Here is a 25,261-nt window from a genome sequence, read left to right on the forward strand (position 1 = left end):
TTTGCCATGGTCCTGCAAACACAGCAACTTGAGGCAAATCTGCTTCCCACGTCCATGAGATGCTCCCTGGCCTGCCAGCACCGCAGTGTCCTGCAGAAAGCTCCAGCTCAGCTCTTGCTGTGCTGCTGGAGGCAGAGGCAGCTGGGAGTGTGTGCTGGGGCAGGGCCAGGAGATTGGGGTCCCTGGGGCTTTATGGATCCCAGCCCTTCTGCCAAGGTGTTGGAGCCTTTTGGAGAGCACACTGTGATTTTCTGGAGCTTCCTGGTGTCTCAGAACAGAAAATAGGAAGAATGTGATGGAAGAGAAATCTTGCTTCTTTCAACTCCAGTTTTGAATTGATGATAAAGAACAGATTTTTACCCAAATGAAAGAAAAATAAGTCAGTGAAGAGGCAGAAAATATTGATCTGGATAATCAAAAAACCCTCAACAGAGCAACCTGATTTAAAACTCTCTGCTTCTCCCTTGGCCCTGCTCATCCTCCTTGCACAGTGACACCACCTGCAGCATCACTGGGGACAGAGAACAGGGACATTGCCCAGCCTGGGCTGGGTCTTGCTGACCTGGGGCAATCTGGTTTTATTTTCAAGTGCACTTCAGTGCTGGCAGGAGCTGGAGGTGCCTGTGTGGAGCTCCCTGGTGAGCAGCAGTTAGATTTTAGCTGGTGCACGTGGGTGCCCAGTTTGGACATCTGGTGTGGGACGCTGCTGGTGTGTATGGGAAGCTGGGCAGGAGGAGAAAGTGTTGTTTGTAGGTGTCTGCAGCGTGCTCTGACTCCCAGGGCAGGGTGGAACTGTGGTGGCTGCAGTCCCTGGCACACCCACTGAAGGACTCTCCTCCCTGTATTCACACAAAACGTGAGGAAAATTCTACTTGGCACATATATGACTTTATGTTGCTTTTAGATGCCCTGTAAGAAACGTTGGTAAAACCCCTAATATCTGCTTTTTATACTCCAAGTTATTGAAGCAGCCAGCAGTAGTGAATATTTTATGAACAGTGGAAAAAGATTTAAAGTCCAAAAAGTCTCCTAAGGAATATAAGCAATGCAGCAAACTCTGTAGAAGCTTTGGTTGTTGTAAAAGTGCAGAATGGGCTCCTTTTGATTTTTAGTTGAAAAAGCAGTTGTTGGCAAGTTGGAATACAAAGAGTTGCCGCAGATAAAAATGGATATTTCAGCCTGACTTTTATTATAATTGCAAAAAGCAGCACTTGGCTGTGTCAGCACTGCTCTGTGTGGGGCTGGGGTGAGTGCTGGGTGCTTTCTGTGTAGTGGTGGGTGACTGGTCAAGTGTCCACAGAAAGGTCACCAGGCACTGGCTACAGCAGCAGCTGGAGCAGGGACAAATTAGAATTTTCCTCATTTTGCTGGCCAGGATGCCCAGCAGTTTCTGTGCTCTGCAGCAGCTGGGGTGAGGGATCAGCACCCGGGGAGGGAGCTCCAGGTCAGGCTCAGGGTGGGATTGTTGGGGTGTGTGCAGGGCCAGGGGTGGCACTGATGATCCTTGGGGATCCCTTCCAGCTCCAGGGATTTTAGGGTTCTGTGGAAGTTTGTGTTTGTTTAGGTTGAATTGCAGCTGTTGGGGTAGTTAAAATTTTTTCCATGCAAAGTTCACTTCTCTGTTCACTCTTCTGGCTCTCCAGCAGCAATTTGGCTTTCAGTGTCTGCTTTTCCTCTGCTCCGGGGGTTGTAAATGCCTGTGTAGATATAATGTTAATTCTGGGGAAATTTGCTCTCCCCTGCCCCTGCTCTCTGGAACCAAAGGTACTGAGCCCTTTGCAGTGTTGATCCTGGGGAAATACAGTGTTTATTTTTCTGAGGAGGCAGGAGAGCTGATAAATACTTGTAGAATAATAAATACTCATAGAATGCTGTGCAGAGACCAAATGTGAGAGTGCAGAAGATGCTGGTGCTGAGGCACAGAGGGCTGCCCTTTGCTCAGGCTGCACGGCTCAGATCGTTATATACAATCATGTTTGTGTGGATTGCAAATCTCTTCTTTCCCCTCTGTGGCATCTCAAGTGAGAATTATGGCAGGTTCCTTAATCTAAGGAGCAGTCCCAGACTGTTACTGAAACAATTGCATAATGGGCTTGGGGATTAACATCCTGTCAGCTCAGTAACTGCTCAGGGCCCTTGGTAACCGGGGGAGAACAGCCCTGAACACTGTTGTGCTCTCTGTTGCAAAAGTCACTGTCAGACTCCTTCACACTCTGCTGAGAGGAGGAAAAGCAGGGGCTGCTTTTTGGGGGCAGAGCTGAATCGTGCCCAGGCTGTGTCTGTGGGACAGAGATGTCCATGCTCAGCAACCTCCACACTGTTCTTCATCAGAAAGAATAAAAAACAAACCTACTTTTCCTTAAGTCTGGAGCCTCCATCCTCCAAAGGCTGAGGCAGGGTCTTCCTGGCTTTCAGCCAGCGGTGGCAGGTTTAGAGTTAACCTCACTTTACACAGGATCCCAAATCCTGGTAAAACCAGAACACCAGGACAAGGGCAGTGATTAAAATGATTTGTGTGCTGTATTTGATTGCCTTGAAGGAAAGAATGATGGATGGGCACATACAGAGTTGTCTTCAATTGATTCACAATTTTTATTTGGGTAACTCGAAGCCAATGAAAGGATTGTTCCTTTGGCTTGGACGTTGTAAAGGAACGTGGTGGAGAAATGCAGCTGGATACAGCGAAGCCAAAGCTCAGCTGAAGCCAAGTGCTTTGGCTGCTGCTGCAAGAAGTGCCATGAGTATGTGAATGTGTGTATTTATCAGAAATTGTTTTTTTCTACAGATCCCACAAATCAGTTATGCCTCAACTGCACCAGAGTTGAGCGATGACAGGCGCTATGATTTCTTCTCACGGGTGGTTCCTCCAGATTCCTTCCAAGCACAAGCAATGGTGGACATTGTGAAAGCTTTGGGATGGAATTATGTATCCACTTTGGCATCTGAAGGGAATTATGGAGAAAAAGGAGTCGAGTCCTTCATGCAAATTTCCAGAGAGGCAGGTAGGCAACGCCCGTCCTCCCTCCAGAAAGCGCTGCGGAAGTAATGAATGTCGTGTTGTACCAAATGTGATCGTGTTTTTCTAGAGCTGATATTTGCTTCTAAAGTTGCTCCAGTTCTTTGCAATGCTCTGCAATGGCTCCGGGATACTGTCATTCCTAATTTGCTCATGGAGCTTCAGAGAGTGGGAACCCTCAGTGGTTTTTAGTCGTTTCTGGGGAAAATCAAAACCCTCGAGTCGTACCGAGCTCCTCCTGTTGCTCTGGCTCAGGTTTCCTTGTGTTGGCAAGGGGAGGAGCCAGATTTGGAAAGTCTGAGCTTTTCTGTCTCCACAGCCTGGAATTCTGCTGTGACTGCTGGTTACAGACACTGACTTGTGTCACTGTTGGCGCTCAGCTTTCGAGTCCAGCCTGGTTTGTGTTGCTTTGCTTTGGCATTTCTCTGCCCAGTTCAGTGGAGGGAATTCAGAACCTTTCCCTTGGAGACTCAGGGGTTGCTGGTGTGGGATGTGGAGCCAGCAAGCCTGGTGGTGTGGGATGAGACACGCCAGAGTCTTGGGTGTGAGTCCTTGGCAAGCTGCTCTGCAATCCAGATTCGTAAGGGTTTGGAAACTGAAATGTTTGAAGTTGATTCCTGTGCTGGGAAGGAAAAAGAAGCAGCTGATGGAATTCATTATTGGTGGTGAATGCGAGGGCTGTCTCCAGGAGGCTTTGGTGGTAGAACCCATTGTCATGGGGCAAGGACAAGCTCTGCTGTGTTCCCCAAGTGGAACTCACAGATCTCCCACCCGGTACCTGCCTGGCATTGCCTTAAATAAAACCAGCACAATCCCCAGCTCACAGAACCGCGTGAATCCCAGCCAGGGTAGTGCAGGACGGGAGCAGGAGCTGCTCTGGAGCAGCCTCAGGGGTTCCCACAGCCATGGCTGGTGCAGGGCTCATCCCACAGCATCAGCTCTGTCTGCAGGGAGAGGCCCCAGCTGGGTCCCACACTGCCCCAGGGGCTGATGGATCCCTCCTGGCAGCATCTTCCAGGGAGCAAGCAGGGAAAGTGCCTGGACTTAAAGGAAGGGGCTCTGGAGAGGGGGATCCAGAATTGCTTCCTTCTGTTGGTGTCACAGAAGAAACCCACATTTGCATAAATTTGTCTGTTCCTACGAATGCATATTTATGTGGTATTAAAGCAAAAGGGTTTGGAGTTAATACAGCAGGAAGTGGCAAGTGCCAGTGTTCATTAGAATTTAAAACTGACTTTATTTGCAGATATCCACTGTTGCAAAATCATACCTGAAATGTGCTCCCCGTGTCAAGGACAGGCTCTGGCTGAAGAACAGGATCCCATTTTATAGACCTTGTGCAGAATTAGGTTTATTCTATGAGCTGTTCATGTAGTCAACACATAACTCAACATCCTTCAGAAAAAGCAAAGCACAAACCCAAAGCAGTGCCCTGCTCCCAGCAGCTCTGCATGCAGGGTGATGAAGGTTCTGCCTGGGGGATTAAGGCACTAACAGGGATAGTGCCTAAACTTCTTCCACAGACCCCGAGACGGGAATAATCCGATCCCGGGTGCTGCTGCTGCTTAGGGCTGTGCTCAGCTTCTTGTGTCACTCAGATAAAGCTCAGGTGAAGTTCTGATGGGATTTAACACCTGTCAGCAAGTTCTCCGGGGGTTTAAAACCCTGGGAGGTGCAAGAAGATCCTGTTGTCTGGAGGCTTAATGGAGCAGTGCTGCCTGGAGATGCAGGTCCTGATCTTCCCTATGGGGGAGTGGCACCTTGTGCCCCAACTTTGGGTTGTGAGCTCATCTCCCAGCGGGCTAAAGCCTGTGGTGTTCATTGGGAGGAGCTGTGCCATTGCTCCTAAAACCCCCTGGCAGAAGTCTGGAGCCGGGGGGGGGTCAGGCTCTGCACAGGGAACAGGAACAGGATGAGAGGAAACGGCCCCAAGGTGCCCCAGGGGAGGGTCAGGTTGGATATTAGGGAAAACTCCGTCCAGAAAGCCCTGTCAGGGGCTGCTCAGGGCAGTGTGGAGTCACCAGCCCTGGAAGGGCTCAGAAAAGGTTTGGCAGTGGCACTTGAGGAGCAGAGCTGGGAGAGGTGTGGGAGCAGAGTCCCTGTGTTGGCTCTCCCTGTGTGACCCCATGGGACCAGGCAGATCTGCCAGAGCCGGAGCAGCGCCGGGGTGGAGGGAATTCAGCCCAAATCTGAGATGTCCCAGCAGGGAGCAGTGGTTGTCAGCTCCCAGAGAACTGTCTGGCGTCTCACAATCACTTTCCTTTGGCAGAAAGGAAGGTTTAGTCCGTAGGTACCAACACATTTCCTGGCTTTGGCCTCGAGTCTGTAGCAAGCTAATTATCCTAAAGTGAATGTTTTATCCAAACTTGTTTCTGATCAGCCAGGATCTTAGGAGATCTGAGGATCGGTAGAACGTGCTACCCCTGCTTAGTTTTCAAATATGCTTTGGCATATAAAGACTTTGCTTGATCCTCTGAGTTAATAATTCTTCACAAAGTGACTTTTATTATGAGCACTTCAAGCGAGTTTGAATATGTCATTGTGGCAGGAGATGAAGGTTTGAAACATGCTCTGCACTCTGTGGGATTAATAAATTAGGGGAATGGTCTAATTATGGGAAATCTAAAGGACAATTTCAGATTATTAATGAAACTACTGGATACTTGAATTTCAAAGATTAATTCATCTTTGATTTTTTTTAAAAGATTAATCTGTACCAGAAGGTTAATTGCTATCTGTAAGAAATATATATATTGAAGTCGTTAGCAAAAGACCACTTGAATGCCTCCTAACAGATAAATGAAAGATCTGGAGTGCATTTATTAATGTTCTGCTCTCCCCAAATGGCCCATTTTCACAGCTGAGTTTGCTGGCTGCGTTGCTGGTGGGGTTTTGATGCTCTCTGACTCCTGGGCTGCAGCTCACGGGGGTGAGGAGGGGGCTGGAGCTGCAGGATGTGTGTCCCTCCTTCACCTCCCTCCTCTGCCTTTCCCAGCTCCCCATCCTGATCCCAGCACTGAGCCCAGGAGCTCAGCAGGGCCGGTTCAGAGCCGGGTTCTGTGTCTGCACAGGGCAGAGCTGTGGCCGTGTGCAGAGCAGGGTGGCCAGAAGGGAGAATCTTCATGGCCAAAGTGCAGCTGATGATGTTCTCAGCCATTGGGAGGGCTGGAGAGGGGTTCTGGGGAAACTTGCACCCTTCCCTGTGTGCTACAGACGTGGCAAAGGGGTTCCAGTCCTGTACCAGCGTGCTGGTGTGAAGGACTCCAGTTCCTGCTGGGGGTTTGAGTGGCAGTGGTGTGGTTGTCAAAAACCACCACACCCTGACACAGAATCACCTCTAAGCCCCTTTTACATGGAAAGCACAACCCTTGCAGCAGCCTCCTGATCTTCTTTCCTCCTGCCTTCACTGCAGGCTTTTTGCAGATCCTGCTCTCTGTAATTCCTCAGTCTCCGTGATCCCACAGACACCTCTTACGTAAGGTGGGAACATCTCTGTGCAGCAGGGCGGGAGCTGGACTTGCTCAGAAACAGAAACTCCAGCCCCCAGAGAGGGGACCCTTCACATGGCTCCCTGCCCACAGCAGGTGGAACAAGATTGTTTAAGGTCCCTTTCAACCCAAACCACTCTGATTTTCAATTCTTCTGCCCTCATAAGCTGAATTTTTTCCCAGCGGTGTTCCTGAACAGCATTTCTCAATATAAACTTGAATTTCTTTATCTTGTTTTTCCCTTTAGCTTTGTATTTGCTACAAAGCCCCTGTGTATTCACACAGGCACAAACCTGTGTGAGACACATTGTCCTTGTGTCTGTCAAGTGAAACTGTGCTGGGGGGGGTTGGGATGGACATGAGGGAAAGGTTCTTCCCCCAGAGGGTGCTGGGCACTGCCCAGGCTCCCCAGGGAATGGGCACGGCCCCGAGGCTGCCAGAACTCCAGGAGCATTTGGACAGCGCTGCCAGGGATGCCCAGGGTGGGGTTGTTGGGGGGTCTGGGCAGGGCCAGGAGCTGGATTTTTATTCCTGTGGGTGCCTTCCAGCTCGGGACATTCTGTGATTCTGGGTCACTCCACCGGAACTATGAACCACTGCTTTGCACCGCATCACCATCTGTGCATTCAATGTCATCCTCTCCAAATTCACTGGTTTCTTTACAAATTAATGGCATGCAATTGAGTACTCACTGCACAAGCTATTTTCTGTGGATTTGTTATCTGTAGGAGACTGTTTTAAACCCTTTTACCCACCGAAAACTGTAAATGCAACAACTTTTCCTAGAGCCTTATACTTGTTTTCTCCACTGACTTGTGTTTCTCACAAGATCTGAATCTTTTTCTAGGGGTTGGTTTTGGGGATCTGAGTCATGTCCTGAGGCTCCCTGACCCTCTCAGTGGTATCAGAGTACCCTGCTCTCACTCAGCCCTTGCTGATGGAAGCTGACACTGATAAAAGCGCAGAGCTGCTGCTGTCATCCCTCAGTGATTCACACAGCACTTTTGTAGGCTCCTGTAGGTCTGTTCAGCTGCCTGCTCTGATCCTGAATCTGCATTTTTGTAATAGAACTTAATTTTTATGCTGTCTGTTGGGAATTCCATTAGCACAAATTAGTGCTGGATAACATGAGAGAGTGAAATCACTGCTAGGAGGGAGTTGTACAACTGTCTGGGGTTGAGAGGAGACTGCTCTGTCTGCGCATCTCAAATGCAGTGCTGATTCCTAGTGCCAAGTAGAAAATCCTGATTTATTTCCTTTTTGTCCTACGTTCTGATGCTAATGAAACATCTCTGTTTTCTTCTGGATCCATTAAAGCCCTGCTGAATGGGTTTAGAGCACTCATTACAAGGAGCAGGCACTTTACTGCACGCCCCAAGGTTAAAAATGAGAAGGGAAGGTGACAGAAGTGGTGGGCAGAGACTGCTCCAGCTGTCATCATAAACCCCAGAGTTTGTTCAGTGAAGCTTTGCTCAGGATGGGTGCTGCCCATCATCCAAGGCTGCCCCAGGTCCGTGCTGGCTGATCTCTGCTCCCCGTGGCAGCAAACAGAGCCCAGCTGGGAGCAGCTCCTGCTCAGCCATCCCTGGATGAGTCAGTGTCTGGGAGAGGATGGGGTGAGGTGTTTGTGCTGCCCAGCCCGAGGGAGCAGCGTTTGCAGGCTGAGCTCAGTGCATCTCCCTCTGCACACCGCGGCCGCAGAAGCCTCTGCAGCCCTTCAGGCAGAGCAAGCACACAAATCTGCCTGCAAACTCGGGTTTGAAGTGCAGCCTAGGAAAACCAGACCTGTGGGCATGGGGGGCAGCATGTCTGGGCTCTGGGGCATTCATGGAGTTTGAGAGTGTAGAGGATGGGGCAGGTTTCCCAGGGAATTCCTGGCCCTGCAGACCCCTCCTGGGGGGCTCAGTGCTGGCAGGAGGGGCTGCAGGGCAGGGCTGTCCCTCTGTCTTTGGCTGTGTTCAGAGATTCTGCTTTGATGGGCATAGCCTTTATTCAACACTCTTTGGAGCCTGTTTTCTGGATCAAATACAGCAAAAACAAATGTATAAACCACTCATAAAATCAAGGAGTTTATATCCAAGCACTTCAAGTGTTTTCCATTTTTCTTTCCACTTTTCCCAAGTACTCAGGCATGTGTCCTTTCAGTGTGCAGTGATGTTAAATAACAACATTATGAAGTCTATTGTTCTCCTTCCTATTGTCGAATAACAAATGTTCTGTCATTTCAGAAAAAACAAACAGGAAGAATTGCTGTCTGAGGTAGCACTGACTTGTGTGATGTGCTGCAGTCTGGCAGGGTTAATGAGATTTCCTATTAATTGTAGCTTAGCTGGGAGAAGATGCCCTGGCCTTTATCCGGGTGGTTGGGGTTGCATTGAGAGTTGAGGTACTTCTGAGAGTGGGAAAAAAAATCTGTCCCTGTGAGTGGTCAGTGCGGCTGTGGCTCTTTTGGTAGCTTGTGAGCAGTGATGCTGTGCAGAGGGGAGGGGTGAGGTCCTTAAGGTGCTGACTTGGACTTTAAAACCCCTTTTGTGCCTGGCTGAGGTGTTGCAACCCCCCCGAGGCACCAGCCTGTGTTTTTAGATCACAAAAACATTGTGGCTGCAATCTTCACCTCTTCAGCGAGGCCTCTCCCACCTAAGCCATAACAGATGTCCTGAGCTGGCTGGCACTGTTCCCTGCTCAGTAAAGAGGAGTGATGAGCTCTCAGCTGCCCTTTGGAAGCATCCATTTCTCTCTTGACTACACAGGCAGTGTTGGCACCAAATATAAGCACATCACTAAAGAGCTTGAATTAAAAAAAAATCCAATCATTGGTATCTAGTGATAGATGTATTTTCTTATCTCTTGCCATCACTGGGAGATAAGTACCTGCTGTGGATTTACAGGGTCCTTGTGATCCTGCTCAGGTGAGCAGGGAGGCTGATGGGCACTGGCAATGAGGGGCTGGATGTACCCTGCTGGGGCCTCTGCCCGTGTTGTCATTCTGTGAGGGAACCTCAGCAATCCCTCCTTCTCCAACACACTCATGAAAAATCAATCAAATAGAGCTGTGGAGAAGGAAAGCAGGTACGGATCTGATGGGATGATTGCCTTTGTGGCTGTTCTGTGGAATGTGAGAGCAGTTCATCCCAATCTGCGCAGAAATCGGAATGTCCTCCGGAATGAGCTCACCCAGCTGCTTCTTGGGGAGTTACTGGAGAGCTGTAACAGGCTGCTGTTCCCTCAGACCATCAGGCACTTTAATGATAAATATCTGCCTTTTTATGGCGCTTATTGACCATGTGGAGATTGCATCTCAAGGACAGAATAAAATTGAAACAGGCAATTCCTGCTGCTGAACAAATAACTGCCAGCGTCCTTTCAGAACGTTACGCTGGCTTTAATAGAACATCGCTGGCGTGGCTGTGTGAGTGTTGTGTGGATCAGCTGCAGAGAGGGGATCTGTTAAGTCCTTCTTAATACAAGGTTGGTACTTGGTTTCCCCCAGTAAAGCTGGACACCCCCAGGAGCGCTCCTGCTTTTGGCCACGCACACCCCGCGGGGTGCAGAAGGGAGGGTGTTGGTTTGCTGCGGGCTCAGGAGGTTCTTCATTCCCATCCAGGTGTTTCCATTTGTTCTTTGGCAGCATTTCTGCACCTCAAGGGTAATGGTTCCTCCTGGTAAGGACGGGAGCAGTGGTGTTCGTTCTGCAGCCAAGTGCTGCTGGGGAGGATGGAAATTGGGGGAAAAAGCTGGAGATATTGAGGAAATGGACACAAAGGTTGTTATTGTGCATTAGGAAGCTTGAGGAGAAGATCCCTGTGAAGTGCAGAGACTGCTGTGTTGGGGAAGAGAGGGGGGAAAGGAGAGAGTTTGGGGTTAGAGAACAATAAAAGGAACGAGTCTGTGGAAAGAGCAAGGGAAGAATGAGGCTGAGGAGAGGGAGGGATGGAAAGCTATAGAACAAAGGTGGATAGAAGTGGCTGGGGTTGCAAAGACTGAGCCATGGCAGGGAAAGAATATCCATGAGTAAAGAAGATTTGCCATAGAGAGCGGGCTGGAAAATCACATTTGTTTCATCCAAAAAAACCTGATTTCAGGGGCAGAATTGACTTTGATTGTGTGAAAACCTAAAACTTCTGGAAGATGAGACAGGAATCCTTCCCAAAGTCTCTCTTTTGTGCCGAGGGCAGGGAAACCAGCCTTTCTAGAGGTTTGTCTCTGGGTGCCTTTGCTCTTCAGCTGGCTCTTCCCTGCCTCCCAGCCTGCCTGGAGGGACACGTGGAGCCTGTGAATCCTGAGAATCCTGGCTCCCAGCTCGCCTCCGGCGCCTGTCCCCCCGTGCACACTGCAGAGCAGCTTGCCAGCTTTCCTGGAGGAATCCAATGGATTTCCTAAGAACCTGCTGCAGAGGAAGCCCCTGCTGTCACTTTGACTCTCCCCTCAGAAAACAGAAATATTGTGATTACGCTGAGGTCTTCCCATGGGATGTGTCTGTTGTGCAAAGCAGGATGAATTTGTTGGGACTTCGCTTGGGACCAGCTCTAAATGTGCCTGTGCATCTGAAGGGGAATAGATAATGGGATGCAGTAAGTTATTCCAGTTTCTGTCACTGAAACCCTGTGTCCCAGGAGGAAACACAAAGTATTGCCTCAGCTTGTACCCTCCATACTTCACAGTGGCTCTTCCCTTTGTGCTGAAGCAGGGAACAGCTCTCCCAGCCACGGGGGAGTAGCAGCACATAAATAATTCGGAGAAGCCTCTTCCATCACATCCTCCCCTGCCTCCTTCATTCCTCACCCTTCCTCAGACAGCTGAGGATGACAAACAGCCTGAACCCTCCACTTCCTTGCTCTTGGAAGATGGTTTTCATGCACTCCTAGTGATCTTCTGGGCAGCCAGAAGCACTCCCCGGTGTGTCCCCAAAGGTGTCTGAGCCTTCCTTGGGTAGGGAGGAAGGTTCAGTGTGAGGAGAAAATCCCGTCTGTTCCCACTGTGCAGAGTCCTGGTGGGTAGGGAATGTGGATCAGTGGAGTTTTTAGCCTTCCCTACGTGTTCTGAGGGAAGTTATCTGTCAAGGTGGTGTTTGAAATTCTATTTGCTGGGCTCTGTCCGAGGAGATACCTGAGCTGGAAACACGAGCTGCACTATGGCATTTTAAGTGGTTTATTCCCAGAGCCAGGATGTTGGGAAGATTTACAGGATTGCAGGCTGGGCTTCAGTGTTCCAAGATTTACGTATTTTCAGTCTCAAAGGAATCTTGTGGTGGAGAATTTCAGCATTATTTTAACGTGTTCCCAATGTCCCTTGTTTGAAACCAAACCTGAGGGGTGCTGGCAGAGCCCTCCCTCTCCTCAGGCAGGGACCTTGTGTAGGGTGATGGGGAATCATGGGGCTCTCAGGAGTCCATATTCAGAGCATTTCTGGCTGTTAATACCAAAAAGCGGGTAAAAAAGCAAATTATTTGGTTATGATCAGAAAGAGTCTTTGCATGTGTTTCATTGTGTGAACACAAAGATGGAACAGGTGGATTTTGGGCAATGGAAATGCAGCTCAGGCATTTGGGCTCTGGTGCCCCAGCGTGTCCTGGTGCTGCTGCTGCTGGGTGACCTGGGGCTCTGGGCACCAGCACATCCTGCAGGTGACCCTGCTCTGGGACAGGGGAAAGTGGCTTCCCAGGAAAAACAAAGCAGAAATGTTTTAGAGAGCTGCCTTACAATGGAAGATTCATCGTGGAAAGGGCTTTCTCAGTCTGCGACGGGCTATCTCAGGCTGTGATCACAGAAATTCTCTTTAAGCATTGATTAAAGATACCCTGTAATTTAATTCCCTGGGTGTATTTTGTTGCTCCCCTTAATTCACTAATCCACAATGTCTAATCAGCCCTTTCCTTGTCCCTCAGTTTGTATCTGTATTTTGTTCCTTTTCCAGCCTAATGCTTTTTCCTCAGATGACTTGGTTCTGTGTCCCTTCTGTTTCCTCACAAGTGTCCCCTGTGCTGTCCTTTGGTCCCACACCTGTCCTGCTTGCTTGGAGCAGGCAGGGACAAACCCAGTTGTTCTCCAGATATGGCTGTTCTCAGTTTTCATTATTTATAAAGACTTGGCTTCCTCCAGACAAAGGCCCTGTTGAGCTGTGCTGGTCAGAGCTTTCCAGGAGAGCTGTGCTCCTGTTGACTTTGGTAGCAGCAGCTCAGGGCCTTGAGCTGATGGAGCTTGCAGTGCACTGAGCCCAAATATAGCAGCTTTTCTGCTTAAAATCTGAGGGATTTCACATAAATGCTCATGTTTTAAGAAGAGCAGGGTGCAGATGTAGAGCAGCAGGGAGCTTTTTTTGACAGCTCTTCATTGACGTTTCATTGCTGTTTATATATTTCTTTTAAAGCCAATTTTATACCCAGGCAAAAGCAAGTCTAGACAGATTGTCTAAAAACTTTTATTGGCTAATTAAGATTATACTGCTGGTATATCACTGCTGGATAGCACGGACTCTGCCTAAGGAATGGCCTTTATTTCTTGCAGCAGGTGCCTTTTGCCAAGTTTCCTGTTATTCCTTGGGAGGGCTTTTTTCATATCTGTTTCAATGTCAAAAGCAAATGCCTCTTGAAGTCTCATGTTTGGACATCTGAGCCTGGATAAAGGAACTGGAGCACCTTGATTTTTTTCCAGAGTACCAAGCATTTGTGGCTTCTGTTCAAGTTGATTGGAGCTGCAGCTGCTCTGTGCACAGAAATCAATCCAGCCTTACAGAGCTGTGTCTCAGTGCTGTGGCCTCAGCATCTGTGGGAGGTGGGAGGGGGTGGCCCTGGGCCAGCAGCTCTGGTGCCGTCCTGCAGTGACCTGGGGCTGTGTGTGGTCAGAGGCAGAGCCCCAGGAGGGGCTCCCAGGGTGATGCTCTTTGCTGTGTGGGGAGCTCGTGCATGGCCTGGGCCGGCTGGGTTATCCAAACCCAGCATTTATTTGGAGTTTGGGGTGAGGCAAGTGGCTTTGGACACTTGGGTGTCAAAAGTGGTTCTATTTGCAGCTCGTCAGAAAGGTTTGGGCTGGAAGGGACCTTAAAGCCCATCCAGGGACACCTTCCACTGTCCCAGGCTGCTCCAAGCCCCAGTGTCCAGCCTGGCCTTGGGCACTGCCAGGGATCCAGGGGCAGCGACAGCTGCTCTGGGCACCCTGTGCCAGGGCCTGCTCAAACTGTGTGATAAGAACAGTGTCCTGCTTACCCCGAGCCAGGATGAATTTGAGCTTGGATATTCTCATCCTGGAATTTTTGCCTCTTAATAATCCCTGTGCCAGTCCATTCCTGATGATGTTTGTTCTCAGGAAAGCCCAGCTCCTTCAGTACAGCCAGAACTGACCTCAGACCTCCAGCTGCTGTAATCAAAGAACTTTTATTTATTAGCATCAGGAGGGAAGGCAGGGAGGCAGCCTCACCAAATCAGAGCCAAAGTCTGTAGGGCCCAAACTGTTCCTTGGAACAAACATTTCCTTTGGAGAAACCTCTGCAGGAGTTCTGAGGAAGCCCAGCCCCTCTCCAGTTCCTTCACACACAGCTGCCCTGCAGTGCCCCTGCTCTGTAGGATGCACTAAAAAAGCAATTAGCACTTTTGAGGGATTTGCAAAATGTTCTTAGTCTCGTGCCTCTGGAGGCTCTGGCCGGTAATGCTGCTGTGCACGGGGTTCTTTGATGCAGTGTTTTCCCTCAGACTTTTCCAAGAACAAATGCAAGAGTTGGGGTTTCAGTGCAGTCAATCCAGCAAATTACAGCCCTGCTTCCTGAGAACTTCCCAACTCATTAAAAGCACCATCTCTTTTTAAAGCCTCATTGTGTTCTCTCCCTGCTTCCCTCCCCTTCCTTCCCCGGTGTTACTGCCTCTGAGATCCTGAGGGAAGGGCAGCAGGAGCTGTGCTGTCCAAGGAACCCCTTCATTTAACTTGAGAACAGACACACCTGGGCCATCTTAATAATTCCCTCAGATTTCCCAGGTGCCCCTGGATCCCTGGCAGTGCCCAAGGCCAGGTTGGACATTGGGGCTTGGAGCAGCCTGGGACAGTGGAAGGTGTCCCTGCCCATGGCAAGGGTGGCACTGGATGGGCTTTGAGGTCCCTCCCAACCCAAACCATTCTGGGATTTCACTGGGAAACAGCGAAAATCACTGGCACTCCAGGACTTAGAAAAATACCACAAAAACCCCAATAAAACAAAACCCAGTTGCTTGCAGGAATATTTATGGCTGGCACAGGGAACCTGTGGGCAGCAATTGCCACCTCCTGCACGGGGACAAAGGCCAGCATGGCCTGGCAGGGTGGCACTGACACCTCCCTCCAGAGCCTCAGACCTGGATTTGCCACTTTATTGCTGCTGAGGGGGCAGCCCTGGATGCTGAAGGAGATTCTGTGTCGGTGACCAGGAGCAGAGCATGTCTCTGAGAAATGCAATGACTGAATCCAGAGATTATCATCTTCCCAATGCTTGGTGGAATGTATTTGATTATATTTTATTAATCTCTGATTTCTGAGTGTTCCCAGGCTCTGCAGTGAGTGCAGAGCTGCATCCACAGTCACATAGCCAGCGTTTCCCTGATTTCAGCCGTGTTGCACATCAGCAGTGAGATAACATCGTGTTTGCAGTTGCTGTTTGATTTCCTCAGAAATCTCAACAACCTCCCCAGCATGAAAAGTAAAGCACTTTCTTTTTATCGTTCTTCAGATTCAAGCAGGTTCTCAAAGCAAAACCTGTGCAGTTTTGTCAGCTTCAGAAGGCCTTTCTCCGAGCAGAATGCTATTGATTAAACTCTAACGACATCTCTTACTTACAAAGGAGCCAAGAATCATAAACATCAAAGATAGCAAAGATATAATTTGGATGTCATTAGTGCTTAAGCTGCTTTTCTCTTCAGTAGGTGAATGTGCACAGGTGTATTAGCAGCTGGCTATGAATGCACGATTTTGTCTGTATCAACAAATGGGTGGAATTATCTGGTACTGAGAGCTGATGTGCAGATCTGTCCTCTGCTCATCGGAGCAGTTGTGTCAGGAATCGATCTCAGCCACGAGGAGCTCTCTCTTTCTCTGCTCTAACCATCCAATCCATGGATATCGTGTTGCTTGTGATGGCAAATCCATGTGTGAAAAATCCTTCCCAGCTCAGCTCTCAATTCCAGTGTCAACAGTGGGCTGAGTCCAGGGGCTGCACGCTGGGGACTGAACTGTCCGAGGCCAGGGGGCTGCCTAGGGGGCCCCAGCACAGATTTGGGGCTGCCTGGGGTCCCTCAAAACCAATTTTGGGCTGCCTGGGGTCCCTCCACACAGATTTGGAGGCTACCTGGGGGCCCCCAATGTGGATTTGGGGCTCTCTGGGGCCCCCCCCACAGATTTGGGGCTGCCTGGGCACCACCAGGTTTAAATCCCTGCTCTCCCCTCCTGCTGCCCCAGAAGGTCAGGGACTGGCTTAGTGGTATTGGCCATGGGCTTCAGAGTCTCTTTAAGGGATTTGTGTCCAATCTCTGTTTTAAGCAGGAAGCAGGCAATTATCCAGGTTTGAGACCTCTCTGCCCCAGTAAGAATGCCACCTGTGGGAAGCAGTGACGTTATCCCATGCTCCAGGAGCATCTCCGGTGTGTGATTTGTGGTGGATGTGGCTCAGTGCTCCTGCAGGAGACCCTGAAGGGTGTTTGTGTGGGACAGCTGAGGTTCACACATGATGCAGTTCTCAGTCTGGGTGTGGAAAAAGGAAAATATCCTGCTTTTTCATAGGAATGTTTGTTAGTGAAGCATCAAGGTAAACATGTATGAGCTGTCTGGAGGTGTGCTTGCCATGGTGCAGTTTCCTTGTGTGCTGGGTTACATGGAAGAGCAGTGCTGGGGAATCAGTCGAGCAAAAGTGAGTGACAGCTCCAAATATGCAAAAAAAAGTCATATCAGGAAAACCAAAGATTTGCAGACAGGATCAGAAAAGTGCAAAATTTGAAATATTCAAGGCAAAGTGTATGACAATGACACAATGAGACAAAGAGTCACATTATTTTAACTAAGAGCCAGATTTAGAACAGCCTGGGAGAACGTTTTCTGGGGAGCTGAGTCTGCCTAAGTGAGAAAAATGAATTACCCTCTCAATTTCTGCTCTTCATGATTCAGTCAGTGTATGGACTTGAAAATGGTTTCAGAACAAAGATCAGCCCTGTCATTCCATCAGTATGACTTACTGGAAGTGCTGGACGCTGGGGCTGGGCATGGAAAGGTTTCCAGGCTAAATTAATTAGGGGAAAAGCCTGGAGAGTACTTGGCAGAAAGAGCTGCTGGCTGTGGTCAGTGGCACTGTGGCACAGGGGGCAGGGTGCAGCTGTCAGAGGGTCTGTGACAGCCCCCAGGCCTGGGAATAACCTCTGATTGCATAAAGACACATCTGTGAGTGAAGGGTGCCCTGGCTCTCTGAAATCAGGGGGTTTATTGGAACTTGCAGCACTGACAGCAGGCAGGGAAGGTGGGCAGTGCAGCGGGGGATTCTCGGGGCGGGGGGAGTGGGAATTCTGCTCCCTGTGGCACTACCAGGCCGGGTGTTTGTGTCCAGGCTCAGGTCTGGGTGTCCCTTAGGAGATGCCCCTCTGGGCTCTGAGTCCTGGGGGCTCCTGGGGAGTTACTTGGAAATGGCTCTTACAAACCTGGCGTGGAAATCCAACCCAGTTCCTCCTCCATGAGGTCCAGGCCATTTCCTCTCCTGTTCAGGGCACTGCTCCAGCTCTTGGAGCCGTGTGAGAGGTTTCTAATCCTGTTGTAGGAGAATGGGGAAAGTTTTCTTGGTGAGTCTTTAAACATCCTTATCAAGTGTAAATGTCTCATTGCTTTGGCAGCTGATGTTTTCCTTGGAAAATTAATTCTCCTCTAAAAATGACACACTTGCACTGAGAGAAGCCATTGGATTCTATCCATTCGTCCTCTCAGCTTCCAGCCCCAAATCCAACTTGTTTAAAGGTCATCAGTTCAGGTATTATTCATTGCTCATTTCCATAGTGTTCAGATATTGTTCCATTCTCCTTTGCACTGATGCAAGCATTTGAGGATTCCTGTTTTCTCCGAAGACAAAACAAGGAAATGCACTGGCAGCAAAATGGAACTTGGTCAGGAGGACACAGGAACAGGAGCAAGACCAAAGTGTGAAACTGGGGTTGTTTGTGTTCCCTTTGGTGTTTCCCCAAAGCCTCAGTGGGGAGCCTCTCCTGTTCTGTAACTGAATCTTCTCTGTCCATTGATCCAAGTCTTGATCTTGGACAGGGCTTGGAGCAGCCTGGGACAGTGCAAGGTGTCCCTGCCCATGGTGGAGGGCTGGAACTGGATGAGCTTTAAGGTCCCTTCCAACCCAACCCCTTCCCTGGTTCTGTGACGATTCTGTGTCCATCTGTGTCCCCCCCTCACTGGGGGGAGGATTCCAACATGGGAAATAACCTGAAGGTGTGATTCTTCCTGCTACTCAATGACTTTTTCCTTTGCTATGTGATCAGTCCTGGTTTGACCATTGCAGGGGCACTGGGGATAAACCCAAATTACCCAAACAGGACCCTGGTGGTGGAGATGGGAGTGAGTCCTGCCGGGCTGCCTGGGGGTGTCAGGGTGGCTCTGAATGTCTTGTCACACCATTCATAAAAATGTTTCTTAAGAAGATGAGGAATTGGAAAATTGCTGCAAATAGTGGTGCTTCTCTCCTGCTTTCCTTTGTATGGAGAGGAGCTGTGCTGTGAGGTGGGATGGAATTACTCAGCAATGGACAAAGCCCAAGGCTGCTTCTGGAGATGTGTAATCCTCCCCAGGGACACCAGTGTGTTGAGAGAGCATATTGCAGTGAAACTTGATTACAGACAGCAGCTCAGAATTTCTGATAAAATCATTAATCTCATTTTTGTCTAATTTTTCTATTCTTCATTCACCATTACAACCACCCAACATTACTTTCAGGCTGGTATGGAGGCTGATTAAATTGCAAAGCAGACTTTTAAGTGAAAGGATCCGTATCTAGCTACGCTCGTTATCAGCTCCAAGAAATTAAATCTACCCTCAATGATTTACTCTAAACCAAATCAAAAAGGCATTGGGAAGACAAAGGGCACGGTGGGCATGCAGCTGCAGATGAAAGGGAGCCAGACAAAGCCCAGGCCTGCCAGCACAGCCCCAGCTCTCCCTGCAGCACCTCCGGCTTTGACAGGGAGCCTGTGCCTGTGAATCCTCGTGTTGACGTTGTGCAAGAAAGTTTCTCAGAGAACAGCAAGCGTTATTTTCCTGTGAGCTTTTCTTGCTGCCTGTTACATAAGGTGCTCTAACACTTACGTTAGCTGTACAGATTGCTGTTCCCCTCTGCAGGTTGGTGTAGGCATGATTCCCTCAAGGATGGGATTAAAAAAAGCTCTGGCAGCTCACCTTTGCTGTGGCTGAGCCCACCAGAGGAGCCCCTGGATGGGCTGGGGTACAAAGGCAGCAGTGACGCAGCCCTGCCCCAGCTGTGCCTCAGTGTCCTGGGTGCTCTCAGGAGGGCAGAGCTCTCTGTCTGTATAGATTTATTTATATTGGTGTGTATATATTTATAGCATATGATGGATCCTAAGCACCAGCACCTGAACAGCCTGCCCTGGTGGAGGTGTCCCTGCCCACGGCAGGGGGTGGGACTGGGTGATATTGAGGTCTCTTCCAACCCCAAACCGTTCAGTGATCTTCAGCTTGATCCCTGCTCATCGACACTCCCTAAACCTCATGGATTAATGGCATTACTGTGCCCAGTTTCTGCCCCAGCAGGGATGCAAGGACTGGGGTTATTGTCCCTGCAGGTGGCAGGGGCTGGCAGGGAGGGACAGGCACAGGCTGTGCAATCCTGTGCCACGTCTAGCCCGTGTCACATTTGCCCTTTGGAAGGAGGATGGCAGAGGAGAGGAGTGGTTGCTGCTGTGATCCTGCACCTGCATTTGTAAACACCCCAAACACAATGCTTTTCTGTGGGAATAATCAGGATCACTGAAGTTGGAAAAGCCCATCCGGCAATTAACCCTTGTCCCCGAGTGCCACATCCCCCGTGGGTGTTAAATCCATGCAGGGAAGGGGACTCCGCCTGCCCTGGGCAGCCCAGGGAGGAGCTGCGTGTTGTTGTGCTGCCATAACCCATTTGTTGGGATTTGGAAATCCTTAGGAAGGAGCTGCTGAGTCAGGATGTGTGTGACAGCAGGAATGTGCCGTGGCTGTGTCCGGATGACGGCCTTGGCCCCGCTCGTGTGCTGCCCACCCCGCTGGCTGAGCCTGGGCCTGGCATGCTGCTGGGAACAGATCTTACCCTCATGTTTTAAATAATAATTTTAAATGGTTTTTTTTAAAAAAGGCAACTCCCCCAACTTCTACTTTGTTCTATGTAAAATGACGAGGTGGATGGTGTGCAGAATGTCCCTGGGCTTGCTCAGGCTGGGCAGGGACACCAGGCTGGGCAGGGACACCAGCTGTGGCAGGGTTTGGTTCAGCCCAGGGCTTTGGCTGTGGGTTCTGTGCAATATTCTGGGGCTGAATGGGGTCAGAAGCTGTCAGTGAAGTTTTTACCCCAGTGTTTGAACCTCCTTGAGGACAATGTGAGAGCGAGGTACATTTGCTGCAGGTTTAGGCTTCTGAATGTTTTCAGGTAGCAGCCCTGAGATGTGCTGGCAGAGGCTGCAGAGCAGGCGAGGTCTGGTTGTTACCTGGACACTGCACACGAGCTGTGCTCAGCCCCAGCCGCGCTGTGCATGGCCCTGCCCTGTCAGATGTGCTGCTCCTGGCCTTGCATCCTAGCATCCACCCAGATGGCTGCTTAACTAACAGTTTATTTTGGGATTTAAGTTTCAGCTAGCCCTAATTCACACCTTTATAAAAAGTACATCATTTTCCACCTAAGTTTTATTTTTCAGGCAAAAATGACGTGAATGTGGAGCTTCATCTTATCTCAGTTTGTATTGATGGGAAAAGTTCAACCTTGCTCTGGCTGATCTGGAATTTTAAATGAGCCCGATGGAAAACTCAAGGCAGGAGATTTATAGGCTTTTTACAGGAAAGAAAAGGTGGGACTTGTTCTGAAAACCTTTCATGTTCTTAGACTGATGCAGTCAGGGAAAGTCACGTCACCTCTGGTGCCCAGTTTGTCACGATGGGCTCTGGCTCTGGAGCAGAGCCAGCCAGATCAGCTGCACTGGCTGAGCCCAGAATTCACATTCATTTCATTGTTGGTTGGGTTTATTAACTTCCAGTTTTTGAGTCAAAGGAAAATACAGTAAGTTGTTTTCTGGCACAAGAACTTTCAGACTCATAGTTTAATTGTGCTCTGGGTTTGTGAAGTCTTCAGAAAAGCCTTTCAAGGGCAGTCCTGAATTCTCTCCTTGCATGAGTGATCCACAAGACAAGCTCCTTTCCAGTTCCTTGCTTTTCTGGTTTTTACTTTTCGTGAGATTTATGAAGATTTTGAATTAGTAGAGGAAAAAGAAGGGTGGAAGGTGGCTTGGCACAGGTACAGTCACTGATGGACAAAGACAGCTCTGCCATAACAACATCCAGTTATGATTTGAATAAAGAAAAGGTAATTAAAACCACATGATTCTAAAACTTTATTTTCACATATGTCTGAAAATTTGTAAACATCTCCTGCAGCCAAACTGGCAATAAACATGGCAGTGCAGGGAAATCTGAGGCGTGCTCCTGTGAGACATAGAACTCGTTAACCCAAACCCATCAAGCATTTCAGCACGGAGCAGTGCCATTAACTGTGGGGGCCTCTGGCCTGCTCAGTGGCACAGGCAGGGTTTGGGGTGGTTGTTACTGACACCTCCCTCTGTAAGGTGCCCCCTGTCCCCAGGAGCAGTCAGGGTGGGCTCTGTTCCCAGAGCCGAGCCCCAGGCAGGACATGCTCTGTGCTTGCTGGCTGTGGTGTTTTTCATGCAAACAGATCAAATACACAAATTAGGGTGTAATTACCTTCATCATCATCTTGAGCTCCCATAACGTTGCCCATCACAAGGGCCTTTTTTCCTCCAAATCAGGGGCAAAAGCCTCCGCTCCCTGCTGCACCCTCCTGCCCTCAGCACTGCCCTGGGGCCACACTGCTGCTGGAAACAGCTGCTTGAGCTGGCACCTGCATTTGGGGAAAAAACATTGGCATTTTTTAGGTACAGATGTACCTGAGGAGTGTGTATGGCTGGAGGTTCAGGGAAATTTGATGTGCTAGGAAAAGACCTCTGGGCACAGATTTTTATACCAGTATTTGAAATACAAAATGCAAACCATTCAGCTCTTACCTGTGTTCCTTAACATGCAATTGTTATGTATTCTATACATATATAGATGTATAACTTCATAGCTTTACATAATCTTCTTCTGGCTGGTGTTAATTGAATTAGTCATGCTTTTGGAATGCTAAAAAGATTTGCCTATGGGAATTTCTCTTCAGTTGTGAGTCAACAGTCAATTCTCAGGATTTTGTTTTAGTCAGTGATTCTTTATTAGAATAAACAAGATTACTGGCGGGGGAGATGTTTTCTCTGTTGTATTAAAAGGAAGGGTGGGGAGTGCCAAGGTGAGGGAATGGAGATGAACAGGGATGGATTAAATTTGCAGCACAGTGATGGGGCACACATTTCTTTGGCAAGCAGGGCCTTTTGCCCTGTTTGTTTCTGGATGGTTTTATCCCCTTTGGCTGCTCTCCTCCCAGGCAGCAGCGCTGGGTCATGGCAGGTGACACTTTTCTCCTGTTCTCCCCATTCTCTGACTCTGTGGTTTGGAGTCTGGTGCCATTTTTGCTCCCCCAGTGATGAAATGCATTTATTTATACAGCCTCAGGATTTGCAACAGGTCAGGATGGATGCAGAATAGCAGGTTTTAAGCTCTTCAGTAATTTCTTTATTAAGATTCATTTTGCTGTTGTGTTTTACATCTCCAGTTGCATGGCCAGTTTTTAGGGTTTGGTTTGCTCAAGAACATCCTCTTCCTTAATGCCTACATAAACATTAGCTTCAAAATGTCCATGGACTCAGGAGCTGAGTGTCAGTAACTGGGACAGAGCAGAGTGCTGGGAGCCAGGAGGGAGCTCCTGGGTCGTCATTGCCATCTTGTGTTTGTGACTCCAAGGTTTGTCTCCTGTGACATTTTCATCTCTGCCCTGCTCTGGGACAGTGTGGACAGTGAAAGGGACAGACGCCTGGAGCAGGCTTTGGGGGACACCCCACGGCTCGTCCCTGGGGACGTGACCTTCTTTTTGATGGGTCTTGTTGTTCCCAGCAGCTCCTGCTCTGCAGGAGGGCCCTGGGGCCGCACTGGGCTCTGCCGTGGTCCTGCGCAGCTCCGCTTTCCTCCATCCTGGAACAGAGATTTCCTGAGGCTGGCACAGGAGCTGGGCTCCCCTTCCCACCTGCAGGGGGGCAGGGTTTGGTTTGTTCAGACAAGGCTGTGCTGAGCTGCTCTGGGGGATGCTGCTCTGGGGGATGCTGCTGTGGGGCACAGTGGGGTGGCTGCAATGGGTCTGGGGAACGTGCGTGGGCCAGGAGCTGCACGGGAGGGCTCGGTGCCGGGCTGGCCCCACACCTGCAGCTGGAACCATCTCCCAGCAGTGCTCTGCTTCCTGCAGGGCTGCAGGATCCCACCTGCCTGGCCTTTGCAGGGCCAGCTCTGCAGGGACTGCTCCGGCCACAGCCTCGCCCCGGCCGTGTCCTTCCAGCAGGACGGACGCTCGCCCTGTGGCGCGGAGGGAATGGGGCTGGGGGAGGATGCTGCAAAATGCAGCTCTGGAAATGCCTGACTGGCAAAAACTGCTCTGGGACTGCCAGCGGGGCTGCATGTGCAGCTTTTGTACCTTTTTAGATCAGATGTGATTCAGCCAAATAACCCAAGGGGGTTTTCTTTATGACCTGCTGACTGAAGGCCTGGGCCTGGAAGCAGTGGCTGTGTGCAGGTGAGGCTGCTGCTGAATCCCAGGGAAGGGAAAGTGAGACAGCCAGAAAGGAAAACAAGAGGTCTGTCATGTGGCAGGGTTAATTCAGGACAATTAAAGGGTAACAGAATAACAGGAAAAAGGCTTGAAATTACTTTGATGCATCTGCCATCCTGTCTCCCCATGTTGGGTTCTTCTGCTGAATTGATGAACATTGACATGGAGAGAGGGAGAAGCTCCATCTCATCCTCCCGGGGGCCAGTGCTGGCTGACCCTGGAGATTGAAGTTCCCCGGTGCCATCTGAGCATGGAGCAGGGAGATTTATGCCTTGATATGAAATAATCAGACTCTTTTGCGTTGCTGGGCCCTTCTGTTGGAAAAAGAACGCATCTGTGAGTTTCCCTGGCGAATTGGACAAGTCTGGGACATTTGTTCCAATTTGATTTTTATAGCTCTGGAGGGACATGATAACCAAGCAAACCACAGACATTTCCATTTATGTTCTCCAAAAACAGTGGAAGGCAGTGTGTGCTGTTGTACTAGAGGGATTGTGTAGGTCAGCCTGGTTCTGGACCTGGTATTAAAAGTGACACTGCCAAAGAAAAACCAACAGAAAACACAAGAAGCTTTGAGTAAGAATGTCACAGGTACCCACTTGGTGTTTCATCCCAAAGGATTCCTGAGGCACTGCTCAGCACTCTGCTTTCCTCACCTCTCCTCCAGGCTGTCTACCAAATGATGGTGGTAAAAATCCCAACTGCCGTTCCCCTGAAACAAACAGATGTGTAGAAGTAGCCTAAAAATGGATAACTGCCATAATGCTGGTAATTTACGGGAAATTCAGTGCGATTTTTGTAAATTATCTTTCATTTTCCTCAACTGTTGGGCTTGGAAGACCTCTGCAGCCTTTGGAAAATGTTCTGCCTTTTCTGAAACCAATCAAGACATTGGAGACATGATTGAGCTGTGAGAGGCCCTGGTCCCCTCACAGCAGGATCAGGCTGGGATCCGCAGTCCCAGGAGATGGGGTGAGGGCAGGGCAGCTCCACCAGGCAAGGACGGAGCAGCTCATCTCCATATGGGGCACTCGCTGGTGAAAGGAGTTGCTTTGAAGGAAAAGTACCTAAGAATGTGATTGAAACAGTAACAGAATTGTCAGAAATTCCCGGAGATTTAACTGTGGCATGTTCTGGACCCCGTGAGTGCTGGCATCCCGCACTGCCCCTGGGCTTCCTGCAGAGCCTGCTCCTGGAGAGGAAAACTCCGCTCCCTCCTGTCCTTGGAATGCTGGGGTTTGGGCTTTGGGGAGCTCTCAGCTGGTGCTGCCTCAGGTGGATTTGGAGACAGGAATAATGCGTGTCTGGAACTGAATTTCAAATGCAAATACCAAGGGTATTTAACACGGTCAGGGAAAGCTCTGCCCTTCTGGGGAGCAAACTGCTTCTGTTGGTTCCCATTCCCTGCTAACACCAGGTCTGGGCTTCTGGAAAGTCACAGCCAGAGCCTCCTTGATATTTGTCTTTTCAGACCACTTCTGGATGATTTGCTGTTGTTTTGGGTTTTTTCCAATGTGACAGGTGCTCCAGCTGCAATCAGGCACCACTTCCAGAAGGCAGGAATGTAGATCTTTAATGAAGCAACAGAAAACCCTGATTTCTGTGGGGCATGATCAGATTCTTTTCCTTTTGGGAAATGTGGTGTTAGGACAATTACAGTAAATTCCCAATAAACAGCTTTTGTGTTAATGAACAGGTTAAATCCCTTTGGATTTACCACATTTGAAAGCTGCCTGTGGCCTCATCATCCTTTGTCCTGATTATTGTGTCTTACATTTTATTTGGATTTTGGAAAAACAGTTCTTGG

General features: G+C 49.4%; 1 protein-coding gene across 5 annotated transcripts in view; it reads left to right on the top strand.

The window, feature by feature from the left end:
- Positions 1-25,261, top strand: part of GRM7 (glutamate metabotropic receptor 7) — a 206,588-nt gene that overhangs the window by 77,026 nt on the left and 104,301 nt on the right. For all 5 annotated transcript variants that reach the window (XM_039558869.1, XM_039558870.1, XM_039558871.1 and 2 more), the window contains exon 2: positions 2,786-3,002. In XM_039558869.1, the coding sequence (XP_039414803.1) occupies positions 2,786-3,002 (217 nt within the window). The remainder of the gene's footprint in view (positions 1-2,785; positions 3,003-25,261) is intronic.

This window comes from Corvus cornix, chromosome 12 (assembly GCF_000738735.6).
Source record: "Corvus cornix cornix isolate S_Up_H32 chromosome 12, ASM73873v5, whole genome shotgun sequence".
In the NCBI taxonomy this organism is placed as follows: Eukaryota; Metazoa; Chordata; class Aves; order Passeriformes; family Corvidae; genus Corvus; species Corvus cornix.